At 44.2% G+C, this 16,714-nt stretch overlaps 1 protein-coding gene across 1 annotated transcript in view; it reads right to left on the minus strand.

The window, feature by feature from the left end:
- Sh3gl2 (SH3 domain containing GRB2 like 2, endophilin A1) overlaps window positions 1-15,798 on the minus strand; it is a 181,625-nt gene extending 165,827 nt beyond the window's left edge. Inside the window, exon 1 of the mRNA XM_048453020.3 lies at window positions 15,644-15,798. Within this exon, the coding sequence (XP_048308977.1) occupies window positions 15,644-15,688 (45 nt within the window). The 5' untranslated portion in view covers window positions 15,689-15,798. The remainder of the gene's footprint in view (window positions 1-15,643) is intronic.
- Window positions 15,799-16,714: the final 916 nt, after the last annotated feature.

Below are 16,714 nucleotides of genomic sequence, written 5' to 3' on the forward strand. Positions count from 1 at the left end.
TTATTTTGGGTCAAAGCTAGCCGGGTGGCTGGGAACGAACAAGCAGCTCTCCCCTGCAACACATATTTACTCAGCGAACCTCAGGTGCAAGTCTACTATAGGACAGGCACCTGGTATATAATGAGGAACAAAGAGATAAGCTCCCTGGAGGATACCACCAAGGGAAATGGTGATTTCAGAATAGTGTGCCAAATGATCTACTTGAAGAGCTACTATGGGCAATGTCTACAGAATATCGACAGGCATTTGGCCCACATGAAATGTGGAATGGGTAAGTATCCCTGAGATGATATCAAGCTAAGGCCTTTAAAAAGAAGTAGTGATTAGTTGAGTGTAATATAGACTATGGAAAGGGCATGTCCAGAGGGAGGAGCACAGAAGAAAGGCTGCAAAAGCAAGAGCTTTCATTCTGCAGAACGACCATCATTTGGCCAAGATGTGAAAGGCTCAGTAACTCTAGTATAGTGGAACACAGGTAAAGAGTTCAGAAGGGAGGCAATCAGCCAGTGGTGGCTCCACACCCATTAGTGGGTTCATAGTGGCTCAATGCCCAGAGTCACAAAGAGCCACTGTAGAGCCACGGTAGAGCTTTAAGCAGAAGCACAGCTTTATAGTTGTTCTTTAGATCACTACAGGACTGGGGTGTGGCTCAGGATAGCTGTCTAACATGCAGATGACAAAGAGCCTAGGGGATCCCCACAGGAGAAACAACAAACAAACAAACAAAAATTGACAGCTAGATTTCAAATAACAGGGAAACCTAAGGACTGAAAACCTAAGGAAAACTAAAATCATGCCTTGTATTACTCCAGCTATGGCACTGAGGAATGGGGACGGAGGTATGGGAAGGAAGCATTACAACCAGTGAGACGTTACTGCTCTGGCCGCAAAGGTGCTCAGAATGGGAGGAAAGTCAACCCATGCCCCGAGTTTCTGCACTCAGCTCCTACTGACCACACTCTATTCCTCCTAGTGAATGGTGGTCTCACCCCATATCCTAAATTAGCCCAAGAGCTCCTCTTGATACTTACTTTATACTTCTCATCTGAACTAGTGGCAGATGATGCTCTAAACAAATAACCTTTCCTTTTGTGATACTCAAATCTTATAACTGATATAAACAGAAAACTCCCTGATGGTCAGAGGATAGTAGGCCATCTATAACCTCATGCTGTGGGAGGGGCATGTTGTGCGGGATGCAGTTAAGTCAGGCTGGTACGCTGTGAAGGACAGAGAAAAGGCATACTATCACTATGCACAAAACTCAACTCCAAATATGTCAAGATCTCAACATACAACCACATATACTGAACCTGATAGGAAAGACAATAAGCGAAAAATAGCCTCAAACTCACTGGCACAGAAAAAAAATTCTGAGAACACCATTGAAATAGGGATTAAGATAAACAACTAATAAACTGGACCTTCTGTACAGCAAAGGACACTGCCATTGGGACAAAGGGGCAGCCCACAGAATGGGAGGATTTTAAAAAACCACATATTTGATAGAGAGCTATTACTCAAAATATATAAAGAACTCAGAAAAAATAGATAAACAATCCAATTATACACTGAGGTACAGATCTAAAGACAGTATTCTCAAAGGAGGAAATTCCAATGGCTGAGAAACACTTAAAGAAATGTTCAACATTCTTAGTGATCAGAGAAATACAAATCAAAACTACTTTGAGATTTCATCTTACATGCCTCAGAATGGCTAGGTTCAAAAACACAAGTGACAGCTCAGGCTGCTGGGTGTGGATCAAGGGGAACAGTCATCAAATACTGGTGGAACTACAAACTTGTCTAGCCATTATAGAAATCAGTATGATGACGACTCAGGAAGATGGGAAGTGATCTGCCTCAAGATCCGGCTTATACTACTTTGGGGCATATACATAAAGGTTGTTTAATCATGCTATAAAAAGACTTGCTCAACCATGTTCATTATTGCTCTATTCTTAACAGTTAGAAAATTGGAAACAACCTAGAAATCCCTCAACAGAAGAATGGATAAAGAGAATGAGGTACATTTACACAATGTAGAATTACTCAGTCATATAAAAAAGTGAAATCCATACACAGGTATGGAACTAGAAGAAAATCATCCTGAGTGAGGTAACCCAGACCCAGAAAGGCAAATATGATATGTACTTGCTTATATGTGGATATTAGCTGTTAAGCCAGTGATAACCAAGTTACAATCCATGGAACCCCCAAAAGTTAGGTATAGAGTAAGGGACTAGGATTGATCTCCCAAAGAAAAGTAAACAGGATAGTTACTGAGGATGGGGCAGCTGAAACTGGAGGATCAAGCAGAGAAAGGTAAGGCATAGGGGAAGGAGGAAGGGAGGGAGGGAGGAAGGAAGAGAGGAAGGACAAAACAAAGAAACAAAAATGGAGCAATAAAATGGCATTCTGCTATCATAGATCAGATGAGTGCCTTGCTCAGCCCCTATTGAAGAATCTTCTTTCTGCAGTGGAAGGGAACAAATACAGAATTTCACAGCCATTTTTCATAGTGAGAAAGACCTTGGAACACTCAGCCCTAAATGGGATGTCCTTATCAAATCCCTCTTCTCAGGGAAACCTGTAGAATAGGAAGTGGAAAGAGTGTAAGAGCCAGAGGGGCTGGAGGCCACCAAGAAAACAAGGCCCTCTAAATCAACACGATTGAGTACATATGAATCCAGAGACCGAGGCAGCATGTAGCACCATCTACACATGGAGTCCTAGAGCTGAAACAAAACGAGAAGTGGACACATGCCCTATCCCTACCCAGAAGCAATCTCGAACTGAACCACTTACAAATGAAAACTTAGTCTCCTCCAAGGGAGTCTCACCAGGGAAACAAACTGCTCTGAAGGGTGGGGTGCACGCCAGCAGTGGGTGCCAACAGAAGTGCACTCGGCAGCATCTTTGGAGGGCCCTTGTCTCATAACGCTATGTCAAGGCTTTGCCTTTTTTAAAAATTTTGTCTTACTAGCTTTTACTTTTATTTTGCTTTATTTATACTTTTTCTTCTCTCTTTTTACCCCACAGATCCTTTGCATATACACCATGGCTTCCACGTTAATGTTTTCCTGTAGGATTTCTGAGTGCACAAGTGAGGAGATGTCTGCTTCTTGTGCTTCTCCTGGGCTCTTTTTCTTCTGTTTCTTTTGCTCCGTTCTGATATGTTACTTTTTATTTTACCTTATTTTATCATTGTCCTTTAAAATTATGTTTTCTAATGAGAAACAAGGGGATGGATCTGACTAGAAGGAGAGGTAGAGAGGAACTGGGAGAGTAGAAAGAGGAGAAACTGTCATCCCAACATGTTATGTGAGGAAAATAAATTTATTTTCAATGACAGGCAAAAATAAAATAAATAAACCACAGTTGCCACTGCCCTTTGCCTGGGTTCCAATAATTTGGTAGACTGTCCCACAAAAACCTGAAAAATGTTTACTTATCACTGTTCACTTCAAAAAATAATCCCCAGGCAACAGGTGACCAGGCAGAGGGAAGAGCTGCTCAGGGTGAGGTGAGGGAGCACCCAGAGCTGTGGAATCTCTCTCTCCACACTGAGCACTGTCCAGCCGGCTCCACTGGCCCAGAGTCGGGAGTCCTACCATACACTGGGATGCTACATTTCTGAAAGCTTCTTTAAGCAGCCATGGCTAACTAAACCCTTGGCCACAGATTATGAACCTAACCCTTCAGCCCTTTCCCCTCTCTAGAAGTAAGGAGAGGGCTTGAGTTCTCCACCCTCAAATGACCCCTACAATTGGTCCCAGCCTCATCCCGAAGCTGTAACAGGGCCCCAGTCACCAGCCATTTTATTGGCAGGGACAGGGCGGGGGGAAGGGGGACTCTAACTTCGCAGAAAATTCCAAGGGCTTTTAAGTCTTTTGCCAGAAAAGTGGGACCAAAGCCAAATAGAGACTTCATGACAGCGACAGCGTGACCTCAATAGCACCCGGTCGCTCAGGAAGGGGCCATGGCTGCAGTTCTCTCTCCTGCTCTTCCACTTCAAGAAAGTCTCAGGATAATGCTAGTGTGGCGCTTCGCGGATCTAGTTTAACAAAGGCAGGATAAACCTCACGTGCACATATTTACTCAAGTAAAAGTATACTAGTGTAGGGTATTATTTTTAATAAATGACATTTTTGTGAACACGATACTGTGCTGGGCTCAGGGATGTACTGCAGAAGTTCCAGCTGCTTGAAAGTAGGTGGAGACAGAATTATGAGTTCCAGGGCTGCTTGATTAACGTTCAGAAATCTCCTCACAGGGCCACTAAATAAATAAACAAACAAATAAATAAATAATGCTGAAATGATTCATTTGTAAATTAAGTCAGATTTATGGCTCATTGTATGTCACATCAGCAGAAACTCAGCTGATAAAACATCACATCCTTCTAGGTGTGTCTCAGAGGGAGTTTTCTGGAATATATTAGCATTTTAATTAGACTAACCTAAATTCATCCAATCCCTCAGGGACCCGGAGAGTAGAAAAGGGAAGAAGAAGAGGATTTTACCATCTTCTAGAGCCTGGGCTGACTACATCTTCCTCTGCATTCACATACCGGAACTGCAGGCTCAGGAGTCCTTTGGTGGGGGAGCTTTAAAAGCAGTCCTGGTTTAGTCTTCTGCCTTAGACTGTTACACCCTCAGCTATCATGGTTCTTGGGTCTCTATTGAGACTAAACTACAAATTCAGTTTCCATGGCCTCTCATTCACCACCAGGGCACAGTGCAGGAGTTCTGAGCCTTTGTAGCTTCACAAGTCACTGTCCATGATGAAGCCCTTCTTCTAGCTAAGACAACCCAGCTGAAGAACCCTAATACAGTCAACACTGTAAAATTCAGGGCCAGCTTAAAGCAATATCCACTTATTAGCTCAGAGCAGCCCTGTTATTCAGCAAATCAACTGTCATATTTGGGAAACAGACAAACTATTCCTCCATACAGAAAGAGGCTACGGCATCCAAGAGACCAGCACTTAAGTTGACTCAAAGCATTCATAGCAACGAGCAGCAGACTTGGTGTCACGGGACAAGGGGAAATCAAGATGTATGAAGGAATAACTCTCATCATATGGCAGCCATGTACTGTGCCTCTGAGAAGCAGAAGTACACAACAGTCATCATGTTTTGGCAAACTATTGACACCTGTTTTATAATGTTTTCTGTTTAGTACATATCCTTTTGTGTAAGGTAGCATACGATAAAAATGATCCAATGGTTTCATAGAAAATAATTTGTTTGACTTAAGTGGACCAAGGGTTAGAACTCAAGTACGAGATTGAGTGTGCTAGAAATGTGATGGGGGTCAGAAAGAAAGAGACCACCGCTCCAAATGAAGTGTCTCAACAAGACAAAACTGGTCTTCAGGAGGGTGTGCTCAGAAAAACAAGTCTGGGGCCAGGAAGAGCACTTGCTTCTTATTCTAAGACAGGTGGTGGTTGTCCTTTAGGCTTTGGCTGGGCTCTGACCTGATAGTCTTGTGATTGACTAGTTTTACAAGAGTCATTACAAAGGAAGGGAAGGGAAGGGAGCAGGAGATTCACTCAATCCTTAGGGAAAGGTTGGGGGTTTCAGGTCTCCCTTATTCACATGCTACTGTATGAGCAATTACATAGCTAACGTTTAAAAATGATAAGTTAGCCACTGTACACAGCATGACCCTCAACAGAAAGGAGTGCAGTAGGGCCACCTCAGTGAGCACTGGAGGCAGACGAGAAGGATGGAAGCTGCAGTCAATCCTCACATGACGCGTGGCCATTAGGTTAGTTACTCAAACACGAAACCATCTCTTTTCTTCATGGCCAAGTTGTTCAACACTGGCATGGGGTAGAGTGTTCTTGGCCTCCTGAAAAAGACTTTCTAAATGGTCTCAGAAGGTAACTCATGGGCTAAATACTGGAGTTAAAGAGGGGGACATGCCCTGAGCATCAGCATAAAGGTAATACAAATTGGGGTAGAGACAGAAGCATAAGTGGCAGGAAGTCATGCTTCTGACAGAGTACGAGAAAGCCACACCTTGCAGAGTAAGGAGGTCACAGCAGGAAATGAGGAAGCACAAGGTGCCCAGGGCCTTTGTTACTCTTATTTTTTTGTTAAGAAGCTACAAAATTGATCCTCTCTCAGACCATTGGCTGCAAATGTGATCCCATCCATTCCTTAGAGCCAACTAAGGAGGAAATATTTAACCTTGCTATTATTTGGTTTAACAGGTAGGACCTGCTCACGGTAGCCAAAACTCTGAGGCAGGAAGGAATAACCGACTGACTTATGGCTGTCAGTTTACCTTTAGTTCTGTGGCATCCAGCCATTGCTTCATCTTTAATCCTTCAATTAGCTGCAAGCAGTGTGTGGATCCATATCTCTTAGCAGACCAGGGTTGGTTCACTCCAATCTAGCCACAGAAGGAAGTGCTTGGGAAAGTGCATCAAAGAGCTGAGAGTTTCCACCATAATACCTGAGATCTGTCTCCTCATGAATGTTTTGATTCCCTGTCTATGGAGTGTTACTAACCAATGATCCTGACATTTGTCCCAGAAGAAACAGACATATTGGTATCCCTGTCTCACAGGATGCAAAACAGAGATGGCTGCATAAGGCCCTTTAATTCCCTTTCTTCCTGCCTAGACTCTTCTACCAACATCGAGTCCACTTGCGGTATCATACCCTTGCAGCACAGGTCACTACAGGATTCAGGACCTCATCCTTTCAGAATTATGCCTAGCACGCTGTACACCAGTGGCCCTGGGAAACCAGGTAGAGACCTAGATTCAGACATCATGTCAAAAGGTAGAGTCCACTCCTGCAGACAGCCCTGATGCCTCCATCACCAGCGGGCCATGCCCCAGTGTGCTACATGACTTTAATCTATAAAAGGAATTCCATGAACAACTTCCAACTCTCAGGCAGCCATCTGACATGCTGGAGGCAAAGAGAGTCACTTCACTGCGTTTGTGTTTCTAGCATCCCCACAAGAACAAAGCAGACAGAGGGTGAATGGTTGACCACCCTCTTCTCCCTGGTAGAAATCCTAGCTTACTCTTCAGGATTGACAATGCAAAACTTCTATTGTTCAGAGGTACCTCATTCTAAGCTAATAAAGCTGTCACCATGCTATCAGCCGACTCAACTAAGAGCCACTTGGGAAGCATTTAATAATGACATTGTTTACAAATGACCAGGGAACCAGAGAATTAACTTGGATTTCACAAAAGAAAACCATGAAAATTAAAAAGAAAAATACCCAAGAATTATAAGGAGAAATGGTAACACAACAAAAATCTCATAAAAATGTATAATAAGAAAATATTGTTTCTGTAAATTGTACTTAAATTTCATACATGTGTATATGGACATGCTGCATTGCATAGATACACTTATAATTAATTACACATGTAAATTAATGCTATACACAATAAGAGGAAAAATTATAGTTCTTCCTTTTGTAGAAACTCAAACAACATTTTAAATTCGTTGGCTTTGTATTTGTGTGTGTGTGTGTGTGTGTTTGTGTGTGTGTGTGTGTGTGTCTTGAGGCAAGGTCTCACAATGTTGCCCAGTCTAGCCTGGAGCTAGAACTGCTCCTACCCCAGCCTCCAGATTGCTGGGATTACAAATGCGTGATATCATATGTAGCAAACACTCAGCTTTGTAACCAAAACCCTGCTCAATTCTGGGCACACCAGATTCTCTTGGCTTTTTTTCATAGATTCTCTTGCACTTTGAATCATTCAGTGGCCATGCCGTAAGTTCCAACTAATGGACCATAAACGGAAGTTACTTTGATTAGTTTTCTGATGTTATACAACAAACTCCCACAAAGGTGTCAGATTAAAAGTATACTCATTTTCTTAGGTTACAGTTTCTCGAGGCAGAAGGCTAGGCCAGCTCAAACAGACGCTGTGCTCAGGAGTCAAGATGTTGCCAAGCCTGGGCCTCCACCTGGAAGCTCTGGCGAAGCACCCTTTATCCTGTAGGCTCTTGGTAGAATACAGTTTTTTAGTTGGTTGGTTTTGGGTTTTGCTGTGCTTTGTTTTTTAAAGCTGTATATGGTCCCATTTTCTTTGCAGTTCTCTGCCCACTGGGTAGTCCGTATGCCATCTCACCCCCTTCTCACCTCTTAGTGCAGTGTCAGTTCTGATCATCGTTCCAGTTTTCCACTCTTGCTCTTCTGCTATCCACAAAAGACAACACCTGAACTTTTGCTTGAGCGTTTCATACATGTAAACAATGAGATACAATTATATGCCCCTTACATTCCTCATTTCTCACTCTGGTTTTCCCAGTATCCGCCTAACACATCCACCCCCTGGCTTTTTGGTTGGTTCCTTTTTCCTTTTGACAATCCACTATATTTAATTAGTGTTGCACATGTATAAACACCTATGTGCCCATCCACTGGAAGAAGGGAAACCTACCATGCCACACCCTCATGGAAGAGTGTGCTCCCAGCCACTCTCAACTACCCATAGCTTCTGGATAAGGGGTGTCACCTGAAGATCATCGCCCCAATCTATGATGGGATCTTTGCCTGGCTTGACTATTCAGGTCTTGTGCAAGTAAGCACAGCTCCTGAGAGTCTGTGAGGGTCATGGCCATGCCACATCCTGAAGGCAGCACACTTTCCCCTCGGATCTTATAGTATTTCAGCTTCTCCTCTGTGATGTTTTCTAAGCCTTGGGAGCTGGAGTGGGAGGGTGTATGATAAAGATGTCCCATTAAAGAGGAGCACTCAGTCTCCTCCCAGCACTTTGGCTAGTTAGAAGTCTTAGCATTGGCTGCAGCCTACTACCAAAAATAAGTTTATCGGACCAACGTGGAAAGGAACCCCAGTCTATTGGTAAAAATAAATAAATAAATAGATAGATAAATAGATAAATAAATAAATAAATAAACATTTAGAAGGCAATCCAATAACATCACCACTAAGTAAAACAACAATAGTAGGCTCCACTCTGGGACCTCTGACCTTTGCAGCCATAGTTTATAACCAGGACTATAGTGATGAGCATGAAATTGGCTCCTGTCAGAGCAGGCCTCCAATCTAATGAGAAGGCAGTTGGTTACATCATAGCAGTAAGCCACAGTTGCGCCAGTGATACTTATTGCCTGGGAGATAGATACTATAGTTCAGCACTGGGTAAGACCATTATTCTCTTTTCCAGGAGATAGCATAGTACCTTCCAGAACTATGAAAGCAAGCTGGCAATGCCCTGTGATTTAAAAAGCTCATATAACCATATAGCCTTCTTCTTTCTGCATATAGTAACCATATTTAGAATGACATCTTCTCTTATTGAAGGCTGTACCCACATAAAAAGGGAAGAAGACTCACATAAAACCCTGGCATACAAAGTATCCATGCTTTCCCAATATTCTCTTCCCTTGTAAACCATGTGACAATGACAGCAGACTCCATTCAGAGTCTCCCTGGCTCCCTGGACCAAATAATAAAAAGTTAGGAAAAGGGATCTGATCAGCCAAGACCCACTGGCTTAATCAAGTCATCTAGATTAACACAATCAAACTGGATAAAGTTTAGATTACAAAACCAACACACTGAAAGTCAGGCCTGGCAGAGCGTTTTCTACAGTGATAAACAACCCATAGAACTGAGGAGATCAAAAAGATATCAAGTTCTGTGGGGGAGCGGAGGCCAGAGGACACCTCAAGTGTCAGTCTGTCAATGAGTTCTGTATACAAAAGTATTGCACCTGATATTCAGGCATTTCTTGGCACTATAAAATTGCCATGACTTACAAGTCTTGGGGAAAGTTTTCATTATAAGAAATATATCTCTATCTGTTCTGAACAATGAGATTTAAAAGAGGACATTTAGAGCTAGCATCCTAGGAGCAAGGACGTTCTTCTGAAGTGTCGCATTCTTCTCCACACTCCGCCCACTTATGGCACAGTCGACTGAACATCTAAAAGGAGACAGAACAAGGCTGCACAGCTAGAAGAGAAAACAGGGAAGGGGGAGGGGCAGGTCACGGCAGCCCACTCATTTCTTATCCACGCAGTCACTGGACGATCTGGTCTTAAATTCAGAATGAAGCTAGCCAGGTACCCATTGTGAACGTGAACCTGGTTCTGAACCTCTACCTCCTCAGCCAGTTATAATTGTGCATATCTCTTTTTTAATAATTATTTATTTATTAGGTATACAATATTCTGTCTACATGCATGCCTGCAGGCCAGAGGAGGGCACCAGACCCCATTACAGATGGTTGTGAGCCACCATGTGATTGCTGGGAATTGAACTCAGGACCTTTGGGAGATCAGGCAGTGCTCTTAACCCCTGAGCCATCTCTCCAGCCCCCCATGTGCATATCTCTTTACGCTTCCTGAACTACATTCTAAGCAAAACCCTGAGTTCCTGGGAGCACCATACGCTACAAGCAGCACTAAAGGGTGAGCAGAATAAAATCTGCTCTACAAGACCTGGTTTCCCTTCCCCTCATTACGATGCCGCTTGCCTCACACAATAACTGTCTCCAAAACAGAATATTTTTAGGTCAGGTCTTGCTGTCTCCAATAACATTGTAATTAATTTGAGAGGCGCTCAAAACTTTTCTAACTAGATTAAAACCAAAACACAGAAACAACATTAATGAATCACCATGAAGTAAAAGGTTCCCAAAAAAATAACTGAATCAGACTTCAGTGAGGAAGAGCCACAGCCTCAAGGGAAATTATTTAGCTACTCGTTCCACCATCCAATGTCAAGTGTATGGGTGAGTGTGACCTCATTACCAACCTATTAAAAAAAGGAAAGAAAAAAAAGGACAAAAAGATGTTCAAGTCCCCCTCACCATACACGCACAGCATTCACACAAGCCTTATGTCATCCAATCCTAGCATCTCCTGGAAGGTCTCTTTCATTTGGCTGCCCCTAAAATTAGTTCAGAGAAGGCTACATGTAGGTCAGGTACTGTCAAGTCCAGTTATAGAAGACGGATGGATTCTGTCCTAAAAATATGATCAATTTCTCACCCTACATTTTTACTTTGAGGAGGAAGGCAGAGATTAAGAATGTATTAGCTGCTGACCAGCTAAGCACCCTAACAGGAGAATTCACTCATAATGTTTGGCATATAATTTTACAAAATAAACAGGGCCACAACAGCCTATTGACGTACTCACCAAAAGGATACAGACATAGGGGCCCTAGGTCAAGCAATAAACCAAATCCATGCTTTCAACGCGACAGTGAGTTTACTGCATAAAGCAAGCAATTGAGAAAGCAAAATTTTAATATATAAAGTCAAAACTGAGTATTTAATTAAGTACCTTAATAAGTTTAATGCTTTCAAGATCGAGAAATGCATAAGCAGACTTACAGAAAATATTGCATGAGAAATGGCATGAAAGCCTGAATAAGTGAATTAAAACAGAAAGGCCCAGAGTGCCAGTGGAATCAAGGTTGCTCAAGTGAAATATCCTAGTGTGACAATATGACTGTGTCAAGTCACACCCTGCCCAGATGAGGGTTATCATTAAAAATGAAAAACCAGGCAGCACAGGTAAATGCAGGAACTGTGGTTCGAGCATATGCCCCAAGTGCTCATACACTAGCTTCAATACAGCAGCACTGAAAGGTGGGACTTGGGGGAGGAAGTGGATCACAGGGACAAGGTCCTCACGAGTGGCTTAAAATTCTTCTCTCATAAATTCATTCCCCCTCTTGAGAAACTGGGGGTGTCCTGGGAGAGACGGCTCTTAAAAGAGAGGCTGTCCTTTCATTTTGCTTCCTGATACACCCCCCTGCCCTCCTGACTTCCACCCCAAGTTAAGCATCACAAGCCCTCGGCAGATGCAGCCACATAATCCTGGATTTCCCAGCCTGCAGAATCAGGAGCCGAAATAAGTCTCTTTCTAAATTACTCAATACCTGCTATTGTAGCAACAACAGAAAGCAGAGTAAGGTAATGGGCACACGTTTGTCTCGGCGCAGATGACTATAACAGAGCACCAAACGCTGAGAACTTAGACAGCATCGGTATTTATTTCACACAACTTGTGAGTCCAAACAAATCCAAGATCAGGATACCAGCAGGTCCTTGTCTAATGGAGACTCGGTCTGAGGAGGGTATCTTGCTGCTACACCGTCACTGCGGCAGACTGGCGTGGTGCTCTCTCCGACCTAGAGGAGCAGTAATCCCATGCATGAGGGTGGCATGCTCAGGCTTAATCACCTTCTAAGTCCCATCTCCTAATACTATCTTATAAGCAATTAATTTGCAACACATGAATTTGAAGTGGGGACAAATCAGACTATAGCAATGTCGTACCAAACTGACTTAAAAAAAAAAGTATATCTGGGTCCATGCAATAGAAAATTCTAAATTATAAAGTACTCAGAGACAGAACTGTCCCTCTAAACGTTGAATCAAATGCAATGTTAAGAAAACTATAACAAATTCCTTTATGCAGAACAGGCTGCTCTTATCTGAAGTGTATCCTCCAAAAATGTTTATGTTGCAAGTCTGACTCCGTTAACTCAGTGTGACCTGATATGAAAATAAGGACATTGCTAATAGGGTCATACTGGAGTAAAGGCGCTCCTAATCCAACCTGGCTGGTACCCTTATAAAACAGAAACTTGAGCACAAACACAGACAGTTGTACCATGTGCACATGAAGACAAGATCGAGGCAATGCATCTACAAGTTATAAAGTCAACTGGACTGTCAGTAGAGCCCCAGAAGTCGGAAATGAGGCCAGGTACAGTGCTTGCCTGGTGCTGACAGAGCGGGCATGGCCTTCCTGCTGCACTGTCCTCAGACCTCAGCATCCAGGTGACTCAGGTCATTCCTGTTGTTTAGGTCGCTCGGTGTTACGTAAAACCTAGCAAACTAACACCACGGTCTAAAACAGTTTACCCTGTAAGACTTTATGACAGTATGAAGTATGCACAGATACCATGTATGTACCACATCAAACACATGAACATGAGGTGAAGGGAAAGAAGTAAGGAGTTGTGTCGTGTTAGCGAGAATCAAAGCTATCTTTACATAGACTGCTGCAAATTCAAACAAGGTTTGAAACACTGACATTACTGTTCATAAAAATAAAACCTCAGTATACATAAAACTCACTGAAGGCAGGATAATACTGTCCATTTGTCCTTTTTCACAATAAAACTTATTTATTTTAATTACATAGTAACTATCGACAACAGGGAGAAATAATCAGTTCTGATATGAGAACTATCAGGACACACGCTAACCAATCAGGAATCCCAAACCAGCGGTACTGATGCTGAAGGTATATTATTTTATTAACAAAATCCCACCTGCCCCTGGATAACATAAACAAGAAGCTCAGTCCCACAGAAAGGTGACATGTCACCTTCCACTGAACAGCATGGCAGACCTCAACAGCAGCAGCTCTGGCCTGACACTTCCTCTTAGCTAAGGTGGGGGGAGGGGGGAATGGATGGCTGCAAAGGCAGAGCATGACCGCTTCCCTCAAACCTCTGAGCAGGCAGACACCAACCCTGGCTTTACACACCCTCTACAATACACATCCAGGCACAGGAGAGCAACCTTTGCCTCACATTTTTAAAGACTAGGCTCCAAGAGCATGTGTGGCTTCACCTTTAAAACAAAAGGCTTTTTTCCAGAGAGGAATAAAATGATTTGAGGAATAAAATGATAGTGACTGTGCATCTGGGCTCAGGGTGGTAAGCAGCAAGTTCACTCCTAGGAGCACTCCTCCACGCCTGGAGAGAGGCTTCCATTTCAGAGCGGCATAGAACCTCAGCAGTAACTGGAATGAGTCAGGAGGTTACCAAATCTACAAGATTTGGTGTCTTTTACCAAATCTATAATTTCTAGCTCCAGCTGTTTCCTGGTGTTTCATTATTACCAGTGGAAGGTATGGTTTCTGACACTAACAAAATTACCCTTAACGTTAATAGCTATCACTTATTAAGCCATTTCTATGTATACTCTACAAATTCATTCTTCCATGAATCCCTGAGAAATGAATGCTAGTCTCATTTTTAGCAAGGGGAAATTCAAAAACTAGCTTGCTTAAATTTAGAGATAGTAGAAGGGGCATAAAAATCTTAGCTTTTCCTTCCCCAAAAGCCAAAGCTCCTAAATGCCTTGTCGTCGAAGAAGCATTTGATATTGGTAAAATCAGTGCTTCTGTCTAATTTAGAACTATGACAACTACCGAAAATTTTTGTGTTTTGTTTTTTTTTTTAAAAAAAAATGCTGTTGGTGACACCAAGGACATTCTAGCACAGACTGGTTCTGTAAAACTAAAAATTTGTCAGAAGCCAACAATGTAATTGATTTTACATTTCTGGTAGGGAGATTACAGACAATTCTAATGGGAAAACAAAAAAAAATACATATCGTTAGAAACCCTTTCCTAAGAGGGCTTTTTTCCTGCGTTCCTAAGTTGTCAGAACTAATTTGATGAAGGCGAAGTCAGTGGTGACAGCGGTGGTGCTTATGGCTGAACTGGCATCTGTGTCTCAAACTCAAGGAACGCAGCCCTCACCTTTTCACTGTGATGTTTTCCATTCCCTCTGCTGAGGCACTCAGGAATGAGACATTACAGAACCGCAGTATCAAAGCTATCTTACGATAATGACCTTAAAGGCTAGATTATGCAAAAGTATTCAATGGTTTATCAATAAAGTCTTTTGTTGCCAAATATGTCTTAAAATTGAACTAGTTCCAAATGAATAAAAGGATTGCAATTTCGCGCGTTATGTAAGAAATGGGTCACATCATCAAATATTTATGTATATTTTCTCTTTGTAAAATCCTTCAGATGGTCCCAATGAGATTTCAATTATGAGGGTCTGGATTAAATGTATTTAATCCCATCTTATTCACCCCACGCAGAAAATCTGGTACATCTAGCGAACGATTGGCTCAAAATAAGCAGACTGATTTTCAAGTTTTTAACAACGGAGTTATGGCTTGGCAGTCAAATCCGTGGGGAAACTTGAAAGCCACGCACACCACTGATCAAGTCGTGGCCTCAGATGAGCTTCACCAAGGAGTTCTCCAGGGAAAAAGTTAATGCATGCAAGCTCCTTGAAGGAGCCACAGCCTCCCATGCTAGGAGCCTGGGGAGGCCTGAGAAGGAGGTGTTGGGGAAGGCCCGGAGCACAGGGCGCAGAGCCCAGAGCGCAAAGCGCGGGCACCTCCGCAGCCTGGACCACGAACACCGCTCCAGCCAGGACATCTCAGGACAGTGGGGGCACACTGCACCGCAAGGTCACCGCAACAGGGCGACTTTACATAATCTCCCGCCGCGCCGCCAGGCACCTGCTCTGCACTCTCCCTGCGGCGCCCGAGAGCTGCCCTGCGGGGACCGACCGCCTGGGAACCCGGGTGGGGAGCCCGGATGGCAGGGACCCGGAACGGTGATGTCAGGAACAGGGAGCTGGGGACTAAGAGCTGGGTGGAGGAGATGGAGGGGACTCGGAGCGGGAAGAGGAAGCAGGGATGCGGCGGTCAGAGAGTAGGGTCGGGGAGCGGAATCACGGAACGGGACCGCGGCGTAGCGCCCCTTGGGGACCCGACCCGGCCCAGGAGGGCTAAGAGGAGCGGGCCGTCCGTCCGCGGGGCCACCCCGACTCCTGCACACCTGCACGCGCCCTACCTGAGTGGCTTTGTGGAACTGCTTCTTCAACCCTGCCACCGACATGATGGGATGCGGGAGGCGGCGTGGCGAGCGGCTACGGGCGCGGAGATGTGGCGGGGGGTCGCCGGGCCGCCGCTGGTCCTGCGGCCGCGGGAGCTACTGGCGCGGGGGCGCGGCGCGGGACGCGGGCTTGTGCGGAGAGACACCCTGACGTCAGGGCGGGTGATGCGGCCTCTTAAAGGGGACGCGGGAAGCCCCGCCCCGGGCGACGGCGGGAGGCAGGTGAGCTCTTGGAACCCCGCAACTGTGTTGGGGCCGGTGCCCTATAGGGTGAGAAGCCTGGGGCTATTGTCAGTTGTAGGGGTCGTCCGTGACCCTGGCATATTGATCACCGCACAAGAGCAATCCTGACTCAGGTGACCCAGTCTCCAGGTAGCCGCAGTGGCGCTGCCTGCACACTGCCCTTGCCCTTTGAGCCTGGCCTCCCTGCAGCTCAAAAGCAGGGTGGCCACCTATCTGGATCATGAATAAGTCATTGCTCATTTCATGCCCTGCCTCCTTGCTTGGTTAGCCACAGAAAACATTTCCCTGTCTTGGTTTCAATATCCCTTAAGTTTGTATCACCTTAGGGAAATCCATCAAGCTATTAACCCCACCCCCAAGCTCCCCAGCACACACCCTGCCTTCTGTCTAGACTAACTTAACTACTTAAAAAGAAGCCCCTACGGTTTGACTGGAACAAAGTTGAAGTGAGTTATTACTACTGTAATAGCATTTAATCTTCTATTTACAAAAGCAAAAAAAAGTCGAATGTGAGCTTGGCACTCAAGCAATTATCGTAAAGATTTTGGGGGTTTTTCATTCTAGCATTCTTATATAATGAGGAGAGAAAGGCAAGGAAGTAAGTTATACAAACGCCACATACGGACAAAGGGTGGAATCGGGTGAAGGGCACAGAGCGGCACCAGGTGGCTTCTGGGCTCTTCTTAGGAGCAGCCCCTTTGTCAAGTTTTTCTTGTACTGAAGAGCTTGTGGAAGAAAACTCAAATACTGGCTACACCTGCACATGTGGATCAAAGTGATGAGCAA

The sequence above is a fragment of the Myodes glareolus genome, chromosome 3 (genome assembly GCF_982192425.1).
Source record: "Myodes glareolus chromosome 3, mMyoGla1.1, whole genome shotgun sequence".
NCBI classification, from domain to species: domain Eukaryota; kingdom Metazoa; phylum Chordata; class Mammalia; order Rodentia; family Cricetidae; genus Myodes; species Myodes glareolus.